General features: G+C 39.8%; 2 protein-coding genes and 1 long non-coding RNA gene across 19 annotated transcripts in view; 1 reads left to right on the top strand and 2 right to left on the bottom strand.

Moving 5' to 3' along the window:
- The window catches only part of LOC117542991 (membrane-associated guanylate kinase, WW and PDZ domain-containing protein 1-like), an 87,346-nt gene extending 79,156 nt beyond the window's left edge, over nt 1-8,190 (top strand). For 13 of the 17 annotated variants that reach the window (XM_034210926.1, XM_034210925.1, XM_034210922.1 and 10 more), the window contains 6 exons: nt 429-632; nt 1,851-1,938; nt 2,018-2,078; nt 3,052-3,195; nt 3,315-3,453; nt 4,982-8,190. In XM_034210926.1, coding sequence (XP_034066817.1) covers nt 429-632; nt 1,851-1,938; nt 2,018-2,078; nt 3,052-3,195; nt 3,315-3,453; nt 4,982-6,072 — 1,727 coding nt within the window. In that variant the 3' untranslated portion in view covers nt 6,073-8,190. Of the gene's footprint in view, nt 1-428; nt 633-1,850; nt 1,939-2,017; nt 2,079-3,051; nt 3,196-3,314; nt 3,454-4,121; nt 4,214-4,981 lie in introns of all 17 variants that reach the window. The other 4 variants (XM_034210935.1, XM_034210932.1, XM_034210934.1 and 1 more) reach the window with 2 other exon arrangements.
- The window catches only part of LOC117542993, a 41,605-nt gene extending 15,756 nt beyond the window's left edge, over nt 1-25,849 (bottom strand). Inside the window, exon 1 of the long non-coding RNA XR_004568514.1 lies at nt 25,632-25,849. This is a non-coding gene — a long non-coding RNA (uncharacterized LOC117542993). The remainder of the gene's footprint in view (nt 1-25,631) is intronic.
- LOC117542992 (rhodopsin) lies at nt 10,296-11,354 on the bottom strand. Its single transcript, XM_034210936.1, has one exon. It carries the CDS (start codon nt 11,352-11,354, stop codon nt 10,296-10,298), a length of 1,059 nt encoding a protein of 352 aa, XP_034066827.1.
- Nucleotides 25,850-26,066: the final 217 nt, after the last annotated feature.

The raw sequence follows: 26,066 nt of genomic DNA, 5'->3' as shown, positions 1-26,066 counted from the left end.
ATTGTGTGCGTATTGATCCCTGGCGGGGAGGTGTAGTCATGATGCTGCGACCAGTGTATTGATACAGTAGGCTGTCTAGCTTTAGCCATCATGGACCCTGACTTATGATAATACGGGCAGAAGAGAGATCCTGAATTTTCCCACTGAGCCAATGAATTTGTATATGACATACAGTTGTATCCCGCCTTTCTATGGGATCTAGTTTTCCGCATGAGTACTGATCCTTCATGTTTTCTGAGACTGAATTGGATCGTGGTGATTTGGATAATTAACTTTTACGTTTGTCTCTCTCTCCTTGTTTTCTTTCTGTCTTTTCCTTTTTTCTGAAATCAATACAACCAATAAACACAATCAATCAAATCATCATCACACACTCTTTCTAACACAAACAACTTACACGCAAACAAACATGCATGTTTACATAAAAGCTGGAAATGCTTGTGTGGCCATGCCCCACAAAATAGGACGCATAATCGAGGGCAGCCCGGCAGACCGCTGTGGGAAGCTGAAAGTCGGGGACCGGATATTGTCTGTGAACTGCTGCTCCATCACCAACAAGTCACACTCGGACATCGTCAACCTGATCAAGGAAGCCGGACACACAGTGTCGCTCAGGATCATTCCGGGTGATGGTAAGGCTTTTGGCTTCTAGCCTCACATGGCTGTTCCATAATGCAGCATGATGTGACTTATTCATGTTAGTAGTGGGAAGGAAAGGGCACCGCTGCTTTTCACAGGCAAGAGCACTTTTCATCAGGGTGTGAACCCTGGTATCTGGGAGAGTGAGTCATAGAGTAGGAGGAAGGTGAAGTTGCCCCCAGAAACAACTGAAGCACATCTACAAGTCTTCTCTATATTCATGCTTTTTGTTTTATTGACTTCACTGCTGCAATATTTTGTCAGTATGAAAAGACTTAAGCACTGCTCAAACGTCATCAAGGGCTTCCTGTATATGTCAATATATTTAGCTTAGGAAAGTCAATAGAACTGCATAATATCAGAATCAGCAAGCAAGCTCAATATGTTGTGTAAAATCTGTCTAGTGCTGTAACAAGTGTCAGGGTGCTTGTTACTGGCTTTGCCACTATTCTATCATTGAAAACTCTTGAGAGGCGCTGCACTGTAATAGCCTCCACAGACACAGAAAGTGAAGCTCAATTAAGACCGGAGTGAGAGACATGTGAACAAACTCCCCCGCACACATGTTCACTAACTTGCTTGTGTGTGCTCATGCAGGATGCGATGTATCCTAATAGAAAACATGGTATGGCCAAGTACAATGTGAAAGATGGCATTTATTGGTCCATCTTATTCTCATTTCAAATATCAAGAACGATGTGTAAGGCTACAGCAAACTGTTCACCTCAAAGAGAAAGCGTGGTGGCCCTGAGGAAGTCATATTTTCTTGGAGTAATGAGGAGAGAGGGAGTCAAGGAACCTGAAACAAATGTGTCCCGCTGATTTTCTAGCCAAATATTGACAGTGCTGTACTCCTGCCAATGTCAGTGGATACTAATTTGTGCAGCAGTTTTCTTGCTTGTGATAAGATGTAACTATAAATTATGCCGAAAGGAAGTCATGAGGGTATTTTTCCCTATTTATTGCTGTTTCTTCCATGAGGTTGGGGCCAGTGCTGTCCATGAGCAAATATGACAACATCACAGGCAGTTAGCATCAGGCTGAATAGAGTAGCCTGTGGGCTGTTCAGTCGACTCTTCTGAACAGTAACATTTTGTTTTCCAGGGTGTCTTTTGAAAACACAGCTGCTGGGCAAATGCATTTCACAAAAGCAGTCACTTCAGTTTAGTTCAAATGTTTTTCTTCTTTAATTTGTGCATGCTTCTTTGCAGAATCTTCCAATGCTTCTCTGCTGACTAACGCTGAGAAGATAGCTACCATCACCACCACACACACACCTCAACAGACCACAGAGTCCAGGTAGGTGGAGATACATCTTTGTTGAAAGTATTATTTTATACAGGACAATGTATATTAATGAGTTTCTCTTTTTCAAAAGGAATAACTCGAAGTCGAAAGGAGCTCCTCTTCCTCCACCCATACAAACTCAGACAGCACAGGTAAAAATAGATGTTTTCATTACCAACTATCAGTCAGGTACCATAACAAAATATAAAAATGAACAGAGGAAAGCTAGATAAATAACCAGTGTTTTGCCAGAAGATAAAAAGGCCATGAATCTACAAACAGGTAATATTAAAGGTCCTGCAGCTCCTAATACTAAAAAAAAGTTTAAGTGTTGATCTTCCTACTCTTTGATTTCACAATATAACAAAGTATCAATGAATGCCATCCTATAAAGGAATGCAGCATCTTAACAAGGCACTCTGCAGTTATTTATGCAGCAGTGTTGAGCAGCGCTCTTTAATGAAGGTCTTAACATAATGACAAGGTAGTAAGCCTTTAGAGTAACTGGGTATTACGGTTCAAAATTAAGTTTCCCTTACTATGCCTTTAGCATCCTACTGGTTATTTACATTTGAATCTTATTTCATTTATGTCTAAGTAAGGATGGCATATCCTAAATACTATTTGTCTTTTACATATAGAAACACAAATAACCATATTCTGACAAATATTACATCTTCACTAACTGTTCCCTACATGTCTCAGATGTTCTACTTGCATGATATTATCTTTAGCTTGTCCGTCCTTCTCCTTTCAATTGATCTTTTGCGTATTAAAAAAACAAAAAAACATATACAGTATCTATTCCCATGAGAGAGAAGTTTCATTGTATATAAATCTGATTTTGGAAGAGATCTCACTTCTTTTGAGGAGTATGGTAAGGTGTAGGCCCAGCCCTTGTGATGCCCTTGCTAAGTGATCTGTACTCTGCTCACAGACTCATGTGGCATTAATTATTCATTCATTCCAGTGTGTTGTACTGCCATTGACATTTTGTGAGTTTTTGTGGGATATGGCTTGATTAGTCCTGAAGTGTGGACTCACCTTTTGACTTCCTTGTGCACCATGGATTAGTCACCCCGCTCTAGTCTCCCTGTGACTTATCTCTCCTTTTCTGTCTCATAGGATGCCGAGTTCTACTCTGTGGACCTTGAGCGGGACGGTAAAGGTTTTGGCTTCAGCCTGAGAGGAGGGCGGGAGTACAGCATGGACCTGTATGTCTTGAGACTGGCAGAGGATGGGGCTGCTGTCAGAAATGGAAAAATGAGGGTATGCAACCATTACAATCTGCATGTGTCACTACTTAGTTTATAACTCTCGTTTCTCTCTTCTATGAATCTACTCATCCATTAAATAGCTATGATAATAACTTGGCCTCTCCCTTTTAGGTAGGAGATGAGATTCTGGAGATTAATGGTGAGAGCACAAAGAACATGAAGCATTCACGTGCCATTGAACTGATCAAGAACGGTGGTCGGCGAGCACGCCTCGTCCTCAAACGGGGAGATGGATCTGTTCCTGAATATGGTAGGTTAACAGGTTGAAATGTGTTTCTCTTCCTGTAAATAACACTACTTATGTCAGCCTTGAAATCTTATTATTGTTCAAGCTGTACACACCACAGACTAAAATAAAGCCTCTTATCTGCCTAGTGCACCACAGGGACAAATACTGTCTTTCAAAAAGAAAAACATTGATTTTCAAGAATTGCATTACTGTATATGATAAACATTTAACAGAAAGGCACTTTATGAACTATGGGTTTAATGTGACCTGTCATAGTTTCAGCACAATATTGAGCTGTCAAATGTTATTGATCAATGCAGGAATGGCTGCCGCTAAAGCTTGTTCAGTGATTTATACTCTGTAGTATCTGTAGTAGAGATGTTTTACAGCTAAAGTAATATTCTCTCCATAGAGCTGTATGCCCGGCTGATGGATTATTCCTCTCACTGTTTGAGTCATATTGTTGCATTCTTTTCTAGGGTTTAATATTCTGATGCTTTCCTTCTCTCAGATGGATTTGTGATACAGTATAAAGAGTTATGTTTCTTTGTCTTTCACTACAAACCCTTTCTTCTCTTTATCAAGATGCACTGTAAAACAGCCTCTTGTCTGTTTTATTTGTTTTCTCCTCTCTATATCCTCCTTTCTCTCTGATTGTCTCTTGTTGCTGGGCTCTTCCTCCTCTCCAGCGATGATGGCTCCTCATCTCGCTGTTGGTACAATGAGGAATGACAAGATGGGAGAGCCCTGTTTCTACCTAATGGGCCAAAATCAGACCACGGTTTGTAGCCAAAAGTCTGTCCCAACTCACTCGCCCTGTCATCTTTTTCCTTTCGATTTGATCCACCCTTCCTTCCAGCTCATACCTACCTGAATCCCACTCTGTGTGTGTTTGCGCGCAGGTGTGTTGACAGTGTGCATGCTTTATGTCGTGTCATGCCTGAATTCAACTTAATTTAACTTAAATCTGTACACACACAAACCCTCCCCCAGCCCCACACCAGATTATTTTTTACTGGGACTAATTTAATGCCACTTCCCATGCTGCTACCATAGCAACCCGTCTCTAATTTGGCAGACCTGCAACCAACACACTCTTTTTTGCTTTGAGTTTGTTCCTCCCGATGATGCACCATATTTGTTTTGAATGATTTCCTAGGTGTCTGCTGTGCCATTGATAACCCCTGCCCTACACTTGCCGATGTGTTGCTGACATCACCTTGTGTCTCCGCAGCCCTATAGAGAAATCATATTGAAGTGATTCATCACTTCAATGCATTTTATGTTTATAGATCAATTTAGATAAGCCTGATTGTTTCATGGGATATATACTCAGTATATGAAAGAGCACATGTATGCATGACATCCATAAATCTCTGCATTGATTTGCTGTCAAGTCAATGCGAGAGCAACCATGAACCAACAAGGAAAGCCATGTCTGCTGAATACAATAAATGTCAAATGTTGATGTACAAGTATTCCTCAACCTCATTCAGCTAATAAGGTATTTCTAGTCAACAAGCTCCTCTTTCTTTCTCCTCTCCTGCAGACGGCAGCAGTGACGGGCACCCTCCCACACCCGGGGCACAAAACACTCCGGAAGTGAGAACGCTGCCGCCTAACAGCCGATATCACACCTCATTGGAGTCCAGTTATCCACCAGACCTTCACAAACCATCACGCCAGGAGGAGGCTGCGTGTGGCCGAGCAAGGGAAAGGGCTGGGTCAGATCAGATGGACTACCAAGGCCGGCAAATTAATCCCCACCATCATCACACCTGGAATAACAATCACAGTCAAAGTTCCCCCAGACAGCCGTCTCCAGAAGATGGTCACAGCAGTAGCAGTGACAACAAGAAGAGCCGAGGCCGCAAAGTCAAGAAATCCGATTCAGAGAGCGGCATCTCTAAACTCCTGAAGACTCTGAGGAAAGACAGCTCGGGGAAAAAGGCTGCAGCTGCCCAGAAACTGAGGGGGCGAGAGCTCTCAAACAGCAGCTCTACTTTGGACGGGAGGTCCCGGCAACGTCGCGGGTCCCTTGACCGCTCTCCAACATCAAAGCATGCCCCTTCTCCTGATCGCCGGCGGGCCAAGTCCATGGACCGCAGGGCAGAGCGAGCACATCGCGACCGCACACCTGAGAGGGAGTACGACGATGGCGGGTTCCTTGCAGCCACCCCTGAACGCAAGTTCTACGAGCGGAGGCTCCTCAAGGACCCGCAGACGCCTAGACAAGTCAAGGAGGCCACCACTCCAGAGCGGACCAACAACAACGGGGATTCCTTGTCTCTTTCCAGGGGTCGTACATGTGAGAGAGCCACAAAGAACGGCAACCTCCTGAGAGACTCTTCGCCAGAGAGCAGGCAGGAGAGATTTCCGATGAACGGGACACCGGAGCGACGATACCGAGTTGAGCGGGACTCTTCCCCTGACAGCAACTACAGCCGGGAGGAGCTGAACTATGCAGCAGCACCCAGACTGAAGGATTACTACGGCATGATGAAGAACAACGCTGCACACAACAATGCTGCCTACAACAACACGGGCCATAACAATAACGCAGCAGGCCGCAGCCCAAACCAGCTCCCTGAGCCCAAGAGAAGGCTGTACAAAGAAACCCCCAAAGACCTCAGCATCTAGAGCAGAGACCCCCCTCGCCACTCTCTCCTCTATCTGTGCAAACTATGTACCATACACTGGAATTGGACTTCTGAGGATACTAACTCTTGTGCTTCATTTGGTTGACCGATTTATTTGAATGATTTGATTAACTTAACTACTTGTGATCCTACCCAGAGATTCATAAAACAGCAGGAGTACAATCCTATTATCAGTTCATACTGGTTGTTTTGTCATTGTTAGAGTTATTTTGAACATAACAGAGGTTGTTGTACTATAATAAAGGTATTGTATGTGCCTGCATATGAAATCAGTGATATTGCTTTTTGTAGGCATTGCTGAATCTAAATATTTGTTCCCTCAGAGGTATGAAACATGCTTCCAGTTGTGGTATCTTCTAACTACTAAGCTTGTTTTCAACTTGTTTTTAGATGTCTGTTCCATTCCTGAATTGCTTTACTGAACAAACTATAGCACAAGACACTGATGGTTCACAAGTGAAAGTCACGTTGGACTTCAGGCAAAAATCTAAATTTAAGATCTGATGGTGAAACTAGAGTGATAATTATATAATTAATATATGACTGTCATTTGCTCACTATTTATTTTTTATTTGGCACATATTGAGCAAGCTCAATTTCTTGAGGACCAAGGTAGAAGTGCACACTGTACCTGGAAAAGCATGCTGTACCCTTACTTGTGTTGCATCCCTGAAATGTGTGGCAGCTCACCCTCCTTTGCCTAAATACACACACACACATACACTTCTAAAATTAAGAATAGAGATCAGACAAAATTGGCAATGTTGTTAATAATTGATCCCTTGGAGGAGGATTTTAAAATAAAAATGAATACTCACATTGTTTCCCAGTTTGAACTGATGTAGCAGGGAAGTAACCCGACTCACTTTTAAATACAGGCAAAACGGTTTTGGTAGACTGTTGTGGAAAAATCTAAATTTGTTACAAAAAAAATTGATAAATTGTACTTAATATGAGTCTGCATTTTGCCACAATACCAGCTTGAAGCTGCCATAAAATATGATTTTTCAAATATGCCAAAAAAAAAATTAAAACACAAATGTGTAAGTTAATCCTGTGCAAGATGCATGTGTAAATTTAAGTGTAGTTTAACCACTTTATCTGATAGGTCTGAGCGAGAATAATCGATAAGAAACATGCACTGTACTCCCACAGTAAGTGTTAGCCCTGTCCCCATGGTAACCACACTGCGCACCGACCACCTCCTGGGTCCTGACACAAAGAGCTGATGTGGTTTCTTGTGTTGGTAAATATGGAGTCGCGGTACAGGAGACAACCAATCTGCCATGCTGAGCCATGCTGTCACGCCACTGGAGTCTGACTGCTGCTTTATAATGTGTTTGTGTGTATTCTCCGTTTTATGTTTCATTAAAAAAAAACTAAAATATATTGGATAAACCACAACAAATGCATTGTTTGATCACTGTTGTCGCCATGGTACTGTATTAACAAAAAAGTAGAAAAAAAAGGAAATACATTTAAGAAGTTAACCTGTTGGCCATCACCTGTAAAGAATTTTCCAGTGTAACTATTAGGAACCTGTCAAGGATTAAAATGTTGCCTTTTTCTTGTACAAAAGAGACATTTATGAAAAACCTCAGCAGTGAGGAATGTGATATTGTGTTTATATCTCTGAAATGGACCTGATGATTTATGGGAAATATGTTAATTTACTCTGGATCAGGTATGTAAAGACATTTTAAAAGACTGTATTTGGTCAATCAGAAACTGTTTGATGGTTTGAATCTCTCTCGATGGTTAGCCTGCCTTTGTATTATAAAGCACTTGTATGCAGTCTGTGTTCTTCAAGCATTATTTCTTGCAATGTGCTCCGGACATAATGCTGTCTCTGTGTTGATAAAAGCAGTACATGTATATGGGCCAATCTTTTTTATAAAACTATGCATATATAAATACTACATTGTTCATAGCTTTATTTGACCCATGAAGCTATACATAACATTAGTCTAAGTACAAGTAGATGTGGACTTATCCAGCTTCTTTCCTTGAGATGGATTACAATGTATATGTAGCTATCAAAAGAAGTCTGTGAATGCTATTTTTATTATCAAATAAAGTTTTCCATACAAATTCAAAAGGATTTCATATTTCTGCACAACCGTTTTTCAGTAATGTCTCTGGAGACACTCTGGAGAGTTTGATCAAATCACTCTGGTGTGTCACTCCTGGTCACACTACGTTTTAATATGCAGCTTTAGAGACTTTCTTTTATTGAAGATCGACACTGGAGGAGAATGTACTACATTTAATAATGACTTTACAACGGTTCAAACTTAAATCAAAATAGTGACATGGAAATGTAAAACATTTAAAGATGTTAAAGTATGGGCTGTCAACCGCATGGCTTTTCTTGTCTACAACACTGTCTCCCTCCTTACACTCCTGGAGGTATTATTTTGTTATTGTTACGATAGTAGTCATTGTTGCAATAACACTAATAATTCCACTGATACTTCATTACTTCAAATGGTGCAGTGTAATAATAATAATAATAATAATGATAGTACAAATTGACAGATTAATGAACACTGTTCCGAACCATACTAATATTAAAACTGGTTTCGAATGGTATTTTGCATGTGAGAACAGTAAAGTATAAGTTGTCATCCATCCAATACTCTTTAATTACCTTCATTAAAATGTTAGAGCATGTCTTTTTTAGTTCTAAATTTAAGCAGCGAGTGATTGATTTTTTCTCTCCATTAAGCTTTACTTCAGACTGCTCTGAAGTATATCTGTATTCCATGAAAGCTCCACTGGTAAAATGGTTGCTATAGCTACAGTACACATGAAGGTCATTACTGGAGAGATCTTAGGGTTTATTTTGTTCGAGTCTGGCATACTGCACAACCAGGAACTGAGTGGGAGAAATCACGTCATCACACGAGTTAACGTCTTTCATCTTAGTGGTACAATGTAACGCTACATCTGTGAAATATTTAATCCATGAACCTGTGCAGATCTCAAGTGGGTCTCATTGATAAACTAACTGCAATATCTATCTAATATGCACATCTAATACAACAGGAAAACTTGTTGTTAATATGCATATCTAATACTCTAAATAGGTTTTCATCTTTATTCTGAAAACTGATTGAGAAATGTACAACTTTCCCAAGGATTCTTCCGAAAACTGATCCTTCAGTAACACTTTTCTCTAAGTCCCCCATTAGCTGCCTGCCTAAGGACTTTGACTAAATAATGTAAAACACACTACAGTATACAGCAAAGAGGACATATTTAAGTATTTTTTAATGTTAAGTATTTGTTAGCAATCATAACTGGTAGCACTTTTTTAAAGTTCAAGTATTTTGCATTTGTAAGCAAAATACAAACATGTAACAAATGGTTTATTATTACACTATAAACTGAATCACTGACAGCTCTTAGGACATTTTAAGAGTTTATTAATGTAAAGCATTATATCATATAGTATACTCCCCTGTGAATAAATACATTGTAAGTTTATAAGTAAGTCATTGTTTCCATTCCATAACCTTTGCATCAAGGTGTCTCTTGATAATACTGTTATCCGATAATCATAATCTAATGACGAATATTAATCACATTAAATAAAGGTTAACTACAAAGTTGGTGTCACATCTATAATCATCCCTGATTAATAATGTCATAATCCCTTAGGTAGGCCAATTCTTAAATTCAAGGTGCCCTGTGATTGAAATAACACTAGGAGTAGCAATGCAGATGCCGCTACAAAATAAATTAAAACGCTATTCTCAATTTTTATATTTCCCAAATATCCGCACCAAAAAGCTCTGAATCAGAAGAGCACTAGTTGTACTATAAAAGCTCTTTTGCCCCCCACATTTTAAATAAAACATGCAACAGAATGAGTCATTTGCAAAGTGCGTTTTATTTTACATTGCCTTGGTAACATGCGTCTACATTTAAAAATAAGCCAGTATCATATGATCCAACTGTAAAAAGGTTTTTTCCCTTTCCTCTTGGAAAAAATAAATTTTTAAGTTGGATATTCTGCAAATACAGAACAACTCTGTTATGGCCAGACCTTTCCTGCAACTGTCTTTAGGTTGAACCAACACATTTGTAAAAATACAAAAAGGAGTTATTTCTGTAGACGTTAGCCTTCAGTCGTTTTACCAGGGGAGCAGAAGTCTTCTTCTTCGATATTGGATCATGGAGCCTGTGTCAACGGCCCTTTTATGCAGGAGACACCGAGCTCGTGGATACAGATGAAGCCTCGGTCTTAGTAGAGGACGCTCCTTCCTCCTCCTCAAATGGATTTTTACCGCAGCACAAGGTGGTGATCATGCAGTGGCGGAACTGCTTGTTCATGCAGATGTAGATCATTGGGTTGTAGACGGCAGAACTCTTGGCAAAGAAGGACGGAACGGTCATGAAGATTGGTCCGAACTCAGCTCCTTGATTGCAGAAGATCCACCAGGCCGTACTGGCATAGGGAACCCAAGACACCAGGAAGGCAACGACCATCATTACTACCATCCGGCTGACTTCCTTCTCAGCCCTCTGGGTGGTCTCAGACTCCTGCTGGGCAGCAGCAGCCTCTTTGACAGCACAGAGTAGACGGCCGTAGCAGAAAGAAATGATAATCATTGGGACCATGAAGTGGCAGGAAAACATGTAGATAACAAAGGACTCATTGTTGAATCCTTCTGCACGTGTGTAGTAGTCGATTCCACATGAGCACTGCATGCCCTCAGGGATGTAACGAGACCAGCCGACAAGAGGGGGCACAGCACAAGCTGAAGCCATCACCCAAGCGAAGGCCAAACCCATGATTGCGTGATCCTCCCCGAAGCGGAAGCTACTGATGGGCTTGCAGACAACGATCCACCTTTCAATAGCCAGGACAACCAGTGACCAGAGGGCAATCTCGCCACCAAGGGTAGCAAAGAATCCTTCAATATTGCAGCCGAGGCGTCCTAGGACGAAGTAGCCGTGCATAGAGCTGTACATGGTGGTGGTGAATCCTCCAAACACCATGAAGAGGTTAGCCACAGCAAGGTTCAGCAGGATGTAGTTTAGAGGGGTACGCAGCTTCTTGTGTTGGATGGTGACGAACAGAGTGAGGAAGTTGATGGGGAAGCCAACAAGGATGAGGAAGAACATGTAGGCACCCAGGGCGGCGAAAGCTGCTGGGTTGACAAGGTAGTACTGAGGGTATTCATAAGGACTCCTGACAACGCCAGTGGTGTTAACCATAGGGATGTAAAAAAATGCTCCCTCTGTCCCGTTCATGTTTGCGGCTTGCGGTTTCAATCAGCCCTTCAGTTTAATTTCTTGGATGGAGAGGACCCTGCTACATGTGGATCCTGGTGGCCAAGGTCTGGCTTTTAAAGGCACACCTTGGATTATCCATTTGTATGTCTGTCAGCATAACGTGATTTAGGCCAAAGTTAATATCTAATCCAGCAGCCACTGCAAACATATCTGACAACTCATCAAGATATCAAGGTTACACCTGCTCATGCATATTATGGAGATATTGATAACTGCTTTTTTAAGTACCTCATGCTTAAAAAGTAACCTTTTCATGTGCATTTCATTTAAAAGATACTATTTAGGGCTACTTTTTCTGGGCACATAAAACAGTCGGGGTCTCCCCATATTTGCATGAATTTCCTTCAGATGCTCCCAACTCCCAAAGCGAAAAAGTCCAGATGTAGGCGATCATAGATTTTCAAATATCAATAGGTGCATTAAAAAAGTATGAACTCTAGTCTATATGAAACACCAAAATCACTCGTATATCTTCTGAAAAACAAACAATATGCCAGATGTTTACTAATGACAAAGAGCTGTTCAGCACTGCTACACTTTTTTAAATTAATAATCATTTTGCCATTTTTTTAAAATCATTTTTGGATAAATTATATCTTTTAGTTTTAGAAGAAATGTTTTTTTAAATAGGGACAAAAGACTTTTATAATTTCTGAAAACCCACAGTGATGTTGTATGTGCTTGTTTTGTTTCCAGTCCAATATGCCAAAGAGTGGGATAAAGTAAATACTTATCATTCTGTAGATATTTCTAAAAGTTTAAATGCATTTCAGGCCAACGTTTTAGCTGCAATACAAGCCATGTTTAACCACAGATATTCTTTACAGAGATTTAAATTTCAATATTATTGCATAGTAGTGTCCTGGCCATGATAGTAGCAAACGATAACCTCAAAAATGTCTTCAAATATATGGTCACCTGTATTCAATTGGTACTTTACTGAATATAAAGCAGAGGCACTAGTGTTGCTGAGTGCTGGCGCATCTTAGCTATCGGTAAAGAGCTTATTACTTTCCTACTGGGTGTTGTATTAAAGAGATTTGGGGCTTAGGGGTGTGTTACTTTCACAGGCCTGTAATGGATTTAATGTTGCAGAGCGTCACTATTGCTCAGTGGGTTGTTGCCTTCTTTAGATTTGATCTGTTCTTTTAAATATTTTGTATTGGTTGCACGTCAAAAATAAAACTTTACCAATCCATGACTTAGTTAAAGTATTTATGAAGAAGCAGCTGGTTCTCTTTGACGGCCTGTTATGGTGTAAGTGACCATATAAAGTCATGTTTAAGCCACGTTGAAGCATTTTCAGTGAATGGCTTGCATTTTCTCTTTCTAAAGTTACCTCTTGACGTTTTGGCCATCACATACATACATACCCCCATACTGACAAAAATATGTAATGGAAACCCTTCAATGTAATGAGTCAAGTCTCACATACAGCTGCTCATAGGACGGTGAATTCTTGATTCCAGTAAAGTAATTCCAGCCAATATGAGAAAAATAAATCAGGTTTTAGACACCACTATGCTCTTTGGGAGGTTTTGGTAGTATATATTGATCGATAAATGACACGGAATAGTGATATGTGTGTTCTAAAAAAAGCAATACCTCAATATTGGGCAATACAATACATAAGTTAAACTAAAGCCATCAAACTGTAAGAAAAATGTATATAAAGAACAGCACAGATAAGGGCCAGTAGAAGATACGCAAGAGGTACAAACTCGACACCACTTGTTTATCCACATGCTGCAAAGGATTTACAGAGCCAGGAGTAGTTCAGGACAGACCTGTTGTTGAGCTGAAGAGCCTCTGCTCGCCTGTGGCACATTTATAAGTGTTTTGCTGCCCTCTACTGGAAGCCAAAGTAAGTGCGAGGATAATTTTACAACCTGGTTCTCAAAGATGAATCCTTCAACTGAAACATATTACTCCTATCATCAGAGAAACAATACTGTAAAGTAACATACGAAAATATATACAATATAGAATTAGCGGTACTAAATTATGATGGTATAATGGATGGTATAATTGGAGACATTTTTTTTGCCACTTCATGAGTCTTCTCGTTTACAATTCAGGGGTTAACAAGATTAACAAGATTAACACAAGATTAACACAACGGTTCACAACCTTCCTGGACTTTGGCTCCTCAGTAACACTAAACTAAGTTACTGAAACAGTACGTATACATGTAATACTTTACATACATTTATCTGATAATAGTTATGAACTTTTAATTAAGTTATCATTAATTGCAAGACTAACTTGTATTGGAGTATGTTTTACAAGTTGATGTTTTAAACTAAAAACAAATAGTGTCTAAAAGGTATCCACCCTGAGTTTATAAAAGCCTCAGACAAGGACCTCTCTAATAAATAATACACAACGATTCGGCCCTTATGAATAGTGTATGACTTTCTTTCCAGAGAGACACATGGAAGCACAGGAGATTTGCTGTTACTGCCTTGAGGTGTGCTAATAGTGTGGAATAGACATGGTGCGAAGGAAGCTTTGTTAGAAATGTTATCAACCTGACCACAGCGGCCGGGTTTGTATCGGACTCACGACCCTTTGCTCCATGTCATGCCCTTTCTCTCCACATGTCGTAGCTATCTTTAGTTTTACTATTATAAAAGGGAAAAAGCTCCCAAAAATGTTTTGTCCATCGCTTTTAACCATAAAAGGTTCATCTGCTGGTTTTCATACTGGAGGACTGGAATAATTTCAATCTAGTTATAATTGCATAATGGTTGTGGGGGAAAAAAACAAGATTTATTTGCAATATTTTATGCCAATTTTCCTCGAAATTTGGTTAAATGTGTAATACATTTTGATGGAAACCTCACTATGTCACATGGATTTTAGAAAATGTAGGCATCAAAAGTCCTCAACGTGTCTTAGGAGCATTAAAGTTAAAATATTTCCATCATTAGTTCTGTAGTTGTCGAACCTAGCTACGTTAAGACGCAGAAATGTCTTAACAGTAACATTTTATATTACAAACACAACTTGTGTGAACAGCCACAGCTCTAATTTCTGACTTCAGCTTTTTTTTTTTTTGCATATGAAGATGACTGTGGTTTTTCGAGGACAAATGTGTGGCAGAGTGTGATGCTCTCTCACTCTGCCCACAGGAACTCTCTTGCTGAGTGACCCGTAGAGAAGAGGGAACACTGCGACCACGACATGGCACCTTCCACACCACCAGCTCCCACATACATTTCACATTGAGGGTTAGACATCATCAGACCCTTAACAGCAAAAATAATATCAGCTGTCCCGAGGTTGTCAAGATGACTTTTGAGTTCTACATCCGTCACGTGCAAATCTTAAAATAATCTTTGATACCATTCGGTTAAGGACTGCAACTGAATGTGATTTTCATTATTGATAAATCTGTTAAAGCTGCAATGATTCGCAAACATATTTTCCTACTTCTAGCTTCTCAAACGTCCAGATTTAATGCTTTTTCTTGTCTTACACAATAAATACCAAACAATGTTGTCGCTCACTTAATAGGACACATCCAGAAACTGTGGTATTTTGATTGGTTTATTTTCTTCATATTTCTATTGGTAATATGAAATATTAAAAATAGGACTGATAGGTGAAGTCAATACACAAAAGACAAAGCTAATGACATAAACATTGCTTTCAATTCAGTTCATGATGTTGCTCAATAATTTCGTTACAAAATAATGGTTTGTGGAATTGGCAGCAAATGTTATGAAAGTTACATAAAACTATTGGGACGATATAGTGAGTAAGTACAAATACTGAGGCCATGACTGAGTGATTGATAAAAAAGTATTACAGGTCCAAATATATAATATTATAATCACTTTGTATTGATAATTATTCTGTAATTGTGGACTCATAGTTTTGGTATTGATTTCAGTAATCATCTGGTTGATGATCATGGATTGTTAATCACACACACACACTTCACATAAGAAAATCAACAAGCCAGTGGATAGAGTAGATCATTATAATATACATCTTACTAAACCTCATAGAACAAAGAATCTCCTTTCCTTGCACTTCAAAGATGAAAACAGGAGAGCAACATCAAAGCTCCATTGAGAAAAGGCCGTTGTCCAACTGTCTGATGCAGCACATGCTTTCAGGATGTTGTCCAGCAGAGGGAGCTGTTAAGCTTCACGATACTGCTCGACATAAAATGTTCACATTCAGTATTGTTGTGGATTCTACAGCTATCTACTGAGGCAATATTTGCATCTTATGTTTGATTAGTTGCACTATTTCAGGCACCAGTATTTGAGGCTGTCTCTTTTAAATGATTCACATTATTTGTGACTGCAGTGCCTCTCTTCAATCTGACAGCATCAGAAGCTGATGCTTGTCCATGTTTTTTATTTACATGATACATGTATTTTATAGCATCACTGCTGTAATGGTGGGATTTGTCAGCTCTCTCAGCAGACATTACTCGCAGATAGAAACCCTCCGACCCTTCTTCTCTTATCAAAGACTCCTATTTGTCAGGAATTGCATCTGGGCCCATTCTGTCACTTTCAAGTGCAAAGAAGATGAGGTCAGATGTGTTGTTACAGCTTCATTTAATGGAGACCTGCAGGAAATCATACACTGCTTTGACACCATCCACTCTCACCTGAAATGATCAGGGGGGCTGTTTGTCACACTGGTTGACAGGTCTCTGAAGCAGATTTCGGTTGGGATGGGTGTTTTTGCATTTATACATTCCTCTTGATCCCTGATGTCCTATCACATATACAGCAGCTGCAATCTTCATGTAATAGACCCCTTAAAAAAGGTGTGAGTAACATAATTTCTGCTTATTTATTTGAAAAATGCCTAGCCTTGTTGTGTTTTAAAAGAAAGCACATCTGGCATGCTGATGAGGAGCTTACATTATTCACTTCTGGTCAGTCAGAAGTATAAACAAAGAGCATTACAGTACATGTCCAAATCGCCTTTCCTCCTCAGACTATCCTCCAGTTGGCCTTGGTTTGTATTTTCTTCATTCTTCCTCTTTTTATGGTTTTCTTTGAAGTTCACACACACACACATAACAAACACACACACATATATATATATATAACATTCTGTCTGTGGTGACGGTTCTGCGACTCCTTTTAACCACCCATTGTTCATGTTTGACAACTGCAAAGAAATTAGCAGTCTTTGGCATGATTCATCATCTTTCAATCGACTGGTTGCTAAGGTGATGAATCCACGGTATATGTGCAGTGTGCTGAAATCCTGTAGTGTAGTGTGTGTGTGTGTGTGTGTGTGTGTGTGTGTCAAAGTGAAGATACCGCTCTCCGCACACATTAAAGGATTTCAGCACTCTGCACATACATCATGGATTCATCACCTTAGCGCTGACTATGTGTTAGACTAAACTGCAGAGTTCTTACCTCTCCTTGATGGATGGTTTAGGGTTTAGAGAAAGAAGCACCAAATCTGGCGGTGAAAGCTCTCACTGTGTGCACAAATGTCACCCTCATCAGCACTTCCAGACACACACACATCCATACACAACACCTCCCACGCTCTCATCTGCACGCGATCACAAAACAACCGCTTCAAAGCCGCACATATTCATCAGCCCTCTCTAAACTCCTTTTATCATATCTCAATATTCATATGCTAAACAGCCACACAGACTTTGGGGAAGTAAACTAGAACATGATAGATAGTGAGACAAACACCCCGGTCAGAATTGATCCCAGCATGTTGGCTTTTGTCTTCCTGTTAGGCTTGTACGGACACATTTGTTGTCTCCTTCACTTTTGTTGCTCTGTTAAAGAGCCACTTTCAATGTTCAACCTGAATCTTTCTAATGTGGTGCGCTCATGTAGCCAAGTAACCGCAATTTAGTTGAATCCAGTACTCCCGATTGCCCAACCCATGCCAGATTAGTCATTAAACCTGTGCCAAAATCAGCCAGGTTGGGCTTAGAACACATCCCAAGCTACTAATTGGAGCTGATTCTCAGTCAACACCCATAAATGCTTTTCCAACAATCCGGAAAAGGGCTAAATCCCAGTATGTGATTGATCCAGCTAGCATTTGGTGATCCACTGATAAACAAAGCCAAACGCATCAAAGCTCAGAAAACGTGTCCCACCTTTGAGGCTGAGCGACTCAGTCCTTTCAGATTTTTTTCATTTTAGTTTTGAGTCATGCGGGCTCTGAGAAAACAATTCTGATAGCATTATTATTATTCAAGGAAACTGTCGGCAGATTAATCGTGGATGAAAATTATGGTTTAATGGCGCCCTTTATCCCTTAAATTTGTTATTTAGTGAGCATAACATCCACTTATATTCTAGCTCTACAGGAAACCTTGGTTCAAAACCGTCCACTGATTGATAAACACTGCACAAAACACATCCAGCATACAGCAGTGATCTGGCAGAGCTGTAGTCTTGTGTATCCAAAAAGATATTGCCTCCAAGACTGACAACACACCCCAAATCCTGACAGCAGTACTGCTCTTAAACTAAGCTTCTTTTCATTTTAATCATCTTTTTTTACTATAATTAGAGTCTATTATTACAACAGATGCATCAATGACTGCCATCAGCCACTGGTATCTCACTGCCTCCAAATGCACGATGCACAAAAATAGTTGTACATGTTATTATCTAACTCCTTGTATGCATAAGTTGATTTTTATTTCTAATATATATTGTTAAGACAGGATCATAGTAGAGGCAATACCCACATAATGTGGTGTCCTGTGTGCTCAATGTAAACAAAAAAATCGTTTTACATCCAGCCTGACCGTTCACATGCTGAAAACATGCCTATCGAATTTGTTGCCTGAGTGTATTGTAGTGGCAAGGGTGCATCTAGCTCTTCTCTGTTTTCACTGTTTATTCATTCTGTAGCCTAAACAAGAGAAACACAGCTCAAAGCACGAGGACGCTGTTTCATGTTTAATTTGTAGACATCACAGGTCAAAAGAAGAAGGGCTTTGACAAGTCAAAGGGCATGAATAATATGTAAAACAGCTGGGGTGTTTGAAGCTGGCACATGCTCATCTGTGTAGATGCATTCATATTAATCGTGTTTGTGTCCTACATGAATGAAGCATCTATTATGCCACTGTACTTGTCATCTAAATCATCTTGTTATTCATGTGCGACTGTTAGAGCAACGAGCCACTACTCGGGTCCAGTTTTACAACACAGATTCGTTTTGGTGAACCAGCATGCTTCCAAGTTATTTTGGGCATTAATCATTAGGCTCATAATGAGGCGTCTATTGTTGAAAGTGGGCGAAGATGAAAACATCAGATATGCATCAGTGGAGCTGCCGCCCCAAATTTGTCAAGTGTGTTTCCAATTTAGTAAAAGTGAATGGGAGATAGGGTTTCAAACATGTCAGAGAATTAACACAATTTCCAATTAAGGCTTTCATTTCCTTAATGAGAGGGAGGGACTGGTGCAGACTCACAGACAGATCAGCAGATGATGGATTGGGCTCCTGAGGGGTGTGACTGGGAATAGGCTACAAAGGCTTTAAAACCCATCTGCTTGGCAACCTGATTTGACTCCTCTGAAGACATACCATTACATTAGCCTAAAGTATGAGCATGTTTTGTAAGTATATGTGAAAAATAAAAGTGTATCCTCCTCGTTGGCTCAATATCAGAGATAGCAGCAAAAACGATCAAATCCTTTTTCGTCGACAAGAGGAATTTAAGTTTTGCCAACTCACTGTGATCACGCCAGCTAGCTCTCACGGCTGGAAGGTCTGAGGATATATTTGAGGATCTTCAGCTACAGTCTGATAGAGGTGTGAGAGTTAAACAGAGTTCCCTGTAGAAGCAGAAGGCCTCAGGCCCGTTTATTGAATTACATGGGGGGGGGGGGGGGGGGGGGTATGATAACTGGCATAGCAACTGGACCACAGGGAAATTGACTTTGAGCAACTTTGTTTTCATTACCATCTTATGTAGGTGAGGAAGCGCATCAATCCATGAAGATCAAAACATGCTATAAATAGAGCAGATTTGATAGATATATAAAAGTGTTACTTTCCAGCTGCACTCTCAGGCACCACGCACCTGTTGGACACACTCAGCACCTTACTGGATAACAAGACCTAACCTGCAGCCATGCTATCGACTCTGTAGGGTTGTAGCATCTTATATTACAGCTGATTATTAATGTGGTCAGGATAAAAGTCTTGATGAATTGAAGGAAAGTGAAGTCATGCTTAACAACAGTAAAACGATATCTAAACATCAGTTTAGAAACTCTCAAAAGATAGGTGTGCAGTAAATCCAATTATCATTTATCTAGACGCATGATCACTTTATTCTTTGCAGTTGTTAAATGTTGCCCCCATTTAATTGAATAATCAAAACGTCATCATGGCTTCACAATTGCTGGGGGGGGGGGGGGGGGGGGCTGAAGTATTCCTTTATGGTTGGGAGGGTTGTTTTTGTAGGAGCCCATACATTGTTTTTTTAGGAAAATCCTAATCATTGTGCCTTTAATTGAAATCAGACATTATTTGGTTTCCCTCAATCTCCCACACTCCACTTAAAACCTGTTAAACCCCGAGCCTGTTTTTCAGGTTTCAGGCTCGAAAATGACATTCCCAGAACAAATGACCATATCTTCCCTTCTAAAAGGGTTAAATTAATAATCTTTTTTCTCAAAGTAATGATAAACCTGTGAGTTGGATGTAAAAAAGTCAGATTCAATATGGATGTTTTTTATTTTAAAGAAAATTCAGATTGAACATGGTAAAAAACTGTAAGTTATAGTGTCCGTCCAAAAAATATTTTGTACTTATAGTGAAAACTAACCTTGGATGATGGGTTAGTAGACTAAAAGCTTTAGGAATCCAAAGTACAACATATAATAAGTACCCTGTATCAAGATTGATGCAAAACAAGTGATATTTGACCTTTTTAGACAGATTTAGCAAAAAAAAACCTCTTCTGGGGCCATTTGGGTGGATTTTCCATATCTCTGGCCCCCCTTGCTGGATTTTGACATGTGACATCTCTTTCTGACCGTTAGAGCCAATGGAATCGAGGGGAACTCCCACATAGTCCTTATTTGGTAATGTGTGTGTGTGTGTGTGTGTGAAACTAGACCGGAAGCAGCAGCCACTCTGGTGGCTACCATTAGCAGTTAACATTTCCGCTCCGATTTTTACATAAAAATTGAATTATGGATCATAAATTAAATCTTTTTTTTATACGTTTTAATGCCATTGAACACGTATTTTGATCAGATTGACAGCTACGGTGAGACGATCTCCCTAGAAGCTCCGTAAAGGTACGTGTTGTGATGTCTGTATTTGCTTCCCCTGTCGCGAGTCCGGATCACTCAGTGATGATACTATATACCTAAATAATCTGTGGAACCTCAGCTTTAATCGGATATATTGTATGTGCAGCTACGATAAGTAATAAGGGTACTTTTATCTTGAGTTCTGTGCCAATGTCCGTTGGCATTTTTCGCTAAGGGGTCATTTAGATGCTTCTTATGAGACTTGTGTTTTGTTTTGGTAAAAATGGTTTGTATCGTCAATTAGCTGAGATTATTTCCATTAATCTGGTATAACACATTAATAGGTTCTTAAATATTAAGATCCCCTGAGACAGTGTCGTGAACAAACAAACAGGGTCCCCGCCGACGGGGACCTTGGGGTTTAACAGGTTGCTATTGTTCCTACAGTACATGAGAAACAGGCTGCAGGGGGACTGTCTGGCATGATGGGTGAGTTTACCATGTCAAGCCTCAGAGATCTTCTTTAAACAAATGCAAAAACATTACTAGAATTCCAATAGGGTCTAAAAAAAGAAACATTGTTTATTCGTCAAAAGCTTTGGAAAAATGTAAATATTTGTAATTACTTTCTGAAATATGACTACAATAATTTCCCAAAATCACAAATGTGCCAGTAAGAGCTTTACAATATATAGAATTGGAGGGATTGAACCCTCTTTAATGGTCACACATGCAGAGCACACAGCACACACTAGGGCTGCTCAATTAATCGTATTTTAATCGCAATTACGATTTTGGCTTGCAACGATTATGAAACGAAATAAAACGATTATTTATTTCATTTTTTTTTTTCAGTTGAGTTATACTTAAAGTTCAGGGTAATCAACTGTTAAAAACATACTGTTCACATTTTTTTTTTCAATAAATGGATGTTTTCAAAGTAAATGGATAATCGTTTTTAATAATCGTGATATCAATTATTGACCCAAATAACCGAGATTATGATTTTTTCCATAATCGAGCAGCCCTATCACACACAGTGACATTTGTTCTCTGCATTTAACCCATCCTAGTAGTAGGAGCAGTGGGCAGCTATTGTACAGCGCCCGGGGAGCAATAGGAGTGGGGGGGTGCTCAAGGGCACCACGGCAGGGCCCAGGAGGTGAACTGGGACCTCTCCAAGTAGTCCACACTTCCATATGTTACATCTGTTCGGGGACTTGAACCGGCGACCCTACAGCTCCCAGTCCAAGCCCCTACTGACTGAGCCGGACAATATACAAGACATACTATCTGTAAGTTTACATTTTAGATCCCAAAGAAATATATCTTCGACTGGTAAACAATAAAATGAAATGCTAGTTCCAGTCCGACCACAATCAAGCACACTTGCTGGTTTTAACAACCTGGCAGGATCACACTGCTGGTCATTACTGCTGCCGTGTCTGGTGATGCACTTTTCTCTACCTGCCACTCACAGCTGCTGGTTACCCCTCCTCTACCCCAGCCTTCAGCCTTCCCTATGCTTCAGTTTCTTATTTGTCATACATTCACTGGCATCTCTTGCCTTGTGCATAATGTATATGCCATCAAGCCATCAACGTGATATGTGTGCTGAGTTGTGTTCCCCTTTGCATGTCTGCTGGCTTGAATGCAGAGAGGAGCATCCTTTTTCCCCATCAAACAAAATAGTATCCATTTGTAGCTATAAATGGTCCAGTTCCCTTTCACGCAAGCATCCTGAATTATTAATGCATGTTGAAAACGGACACACCACATCTGAATATTAGAATCAAACATTTAGGAATACAAATTTAGTTTTTTAATCCCAGCATTAAACAATAGACGGAGAGTGAACATTGCACCCGAAAAGCACAACACACACACCCACACACACACACACCACATCACACACACACACAACACACCACACACACACACACCACACACACCACACACACCACACACTACACACTACACACCACACACGACACACTACACACACACACACACACACACACCACACACACCACACACACACACACTACCTACACACACACACACACCACACACACACACACACACACCACACACACACACACACACACACACACACACACACACACAAACACACACCACACACACACACACACACACACACACACACACACACACACACCACACACACACACACACACACACACACACACACACACACACCACACACACACACACACACACACACACACACACACACACACACACACACACACACACACACACACACACACACACACCCTTTAGGATATGCTAATTGTTTCTAACAAGGAAGGATGTCGTTTACATTTTTCATGTATTTGTGACGGTGTGTCTGCCTGTGTCTTTGTGTGCATTTGTGCATCCATGTGGACTGAAAGACTATACCTTATCATAATTGAAAGCTGCACAGCATCTTGTGTCGTTCCTCATGATTATGTTCAACCCCTGTTAAAATATTTGAGCCTGCTATTTTAGACACAATGCAATGTATACTGTATGTATCTTTCTTTTCACATATTATACGCACACATTTGTTTTACTTCTTTCTCATCCTTTCCGTTTACTTAATGACACGGCCCATATTAGATAATTCCTATTGGATGATGTTGCCATCATCAGTAATCCCCGCAAAGGCTTGGAATAGAAGTGCATAACCCCAAATGCTAACATGTAGAGTACTCGGTTACGTAAGTGTCGTTATTCACATTCACAGAGTGGTTAGGTACTGCTGTCCTTTATCCCTGCTTTCTTGTGGTTCTACTGCGGCACAGTTTAATATCTGTATTTTCTGCTTTGTTTGTTGCTTGTCTAGGAAGCTTCTGGCACACCACCACCCTCCCAAAGCTCTGTGCTCATCCAGGAGACAGAGCTCCTCACTGTCTGGTAAACTAACAATGTCTTACAGATCGTGGCCAAACCGTCTGCTCATGTCTGCTAAGCTCAGTGTCTTACTGAGTACCAGTCTGCCCAGTTTAATATTCAAGACACACAATATGAGCACTTTCCAGTACCACAGCTTTGATTCAAGCCTTGCTCTGGCCTTATCCTGGCTTTCAACAGACATGCAACAACTAACGGCGGGTTTGTGCACTATGTTTGTTTTGTTCCAGCAAATATGATAGAAAAAAGACAGCAAAATGGTTTGGCAGGGGAACATAGCAAAGGCACTGTGATAAATCATTAAGAACATCAAACTCAGCACCACAAGCAATGTGTTCCTTCATCAATCACAGCCATCTGATAGAGTTCATTTGATTATGTGAAGATTTCAAAGAGTTCAAGAAAAGAGTACAAAAACCTTTAGAATGATGCAACTCTACAAGTGTCACTTTAAATGACACATTCTTCTTTGCTTAACGTTTTTACTTAGTATTTACACTACAATTTTGGTCTCTGGAGTATTTATCTGAAAGGATTTATCTCCACTTAAGCCATTCCCTGCAATTTGAAGCCGCCTGGGCATTAGTGCTAGTACAGTCCTTTGATGTCAACTCGCACAAAATAAAACATTTCAACGGCTTCACTAAAAGTTTTTTTTCAAGCACTCAAAACGGATTCTTAGAAATGCTGATGAGTATGAGAGAAAAATAAAGAATTTGATTCTCTTTAGTCACTCTTCAGCATTTAAAGATACCTGGTCAAACATAATTGTTAAGTGTCAATATTTGCCAATAAAGGTATTTCAATGTAGGAGAGACGCAAACAAACAAACAAACGTATTCCTCCTTAAATGCGATAAAGTAGTTCAACACAGTTTGAACCATAGACTATAATATTGAGCCAGTTTGTATGTCTGGTTGCTAAAATGTACTGCACCTTAATTTGTAAGATATTTTTGTTATAAAAAGTTGCTAATATTTAATTTGATGTCAATAGAAAGGGTTATTCTGAATGAAATAACAATAAAGATTGGACTGTTTTAGGATCATCGAGCAAATCATATAAGAAAATCAAATGTATTCCCTCCTTTAAATCAATGATTCCCTCATCATGTAAAAAGTAATGATGCCCTCGGGTCGTTTTCTTTATCTGCAACTTTGCCCAGAAGCCAAATACAATATTAAGAAAGGGAGATAAAAGTTATGAGTACAGATTTGTATATACACCTTAAAAACACGACTATCACACAGATATAAACAGTTTAGCAAAATCTCTGACTGATGTGCAAAACATTTTCTCCTTTCGATTCATATTTGTATATCGTCCAACCATATGTAGAAAGAATAGCCAACAATAAACATCCGAGCACAACATTATCATACAATTAAAGAATGCCACTAAAGAAAGAGGCTGTGACTTACTGTAAGTCAAGCCATAGACCATGGACACCACAACGGGCGCCACATGAATAAACCTATGGAATAAACACAACGAATATTGCACAAAAACACACAAACTCCACAGCAAGACATCGCATCACTAAAGTATGCAACATATAAACGCAAAAGGAGTTAAGTCTCTACTCATGTCAATCTTGCACTGTTTTTACATTGAGGATGTATAGGTTTGTCTTGTACATTATTGTTCATAAGACATTGAAAACTACAGCAGGTTATGTTGCAACACTTCAAACGTTTTGAAGAAATAATTGGCATTTAGTGTTATAAGGTAAACACGAAAATGGAATGGAGAGTGGAAAATAAAATTAATTGAAAAATTCTTGAATTGTGGATAAATTACGCACTTTCGTTTTGATGACGAGCAGTCAATATGTCACTTCCGGCTATCATCTTTGCTTAGCCAACAACTTTGGAAGCATGGATGTATAATACATATTAAAATGAATGTTAACTGGACTGCCAATTATACATTTGCCCATAAATATACTATGGTTCAAGCTGAGTAAAAGTTTATTTGAGAAATATGGAAATGTCTGCAGAACAAGGTAAATGTTGTCAAACAACTTATCCGAGCAGATGCTACTCACAAACACGGTAAAGTTTTAACTTACTTTTCTACTCCTCCTTTCACGCCGATGCAGGAAAAACAATCCGATTGCTTCACTTTAAAAACTTCGTATTCCCCATTTTGCCTTTCATAAAGTTGTGTAGCCCTTACTTTCACGCTGTTTTGGAAAAAAACACCGTCCCTTCTTTTCCAAACGGTTTTACCTGCGTGTGCACCTGTTACACACGCGGTAATGAGGGGGCGCTCGATTTCGGCCACCTAAAGTCCCCGCCGGACGATGCCATTTGGGTGTGCCTTGGTAAATATCCTTAATCTCATCCATCACACATAGCCTTCTTAAACTTGTTTCTGTTGCTGTGCTGATGCGATTTTCACAACCTTATTTTAGTTTTTTAATTTGAGTGTGGAAGTATATATCATAGTAGTTTTACCTAAATATTTGTCTTGCTTTTTCTGTGGCTTTTAACCACGTCTCTCT

This window comes from Gymnodraco acuticeps, unplaced genomic scaffold (genome assembly GCF_902827175.1).
Source record: "Gymnodraco acuticeps unplaced genomic scaffold, fGymAcu1.1, whole genome shotgun sequence".
NCBI lineage: Eukaryota > Metazoa > Chordata > Actinopteri > Perciformes > Bathydraconidae > Gymnodraco > Gymnodraco acuticeps.
This window is presented reverse-complemented; position numbering and strand designations above follow the sequence as displayed.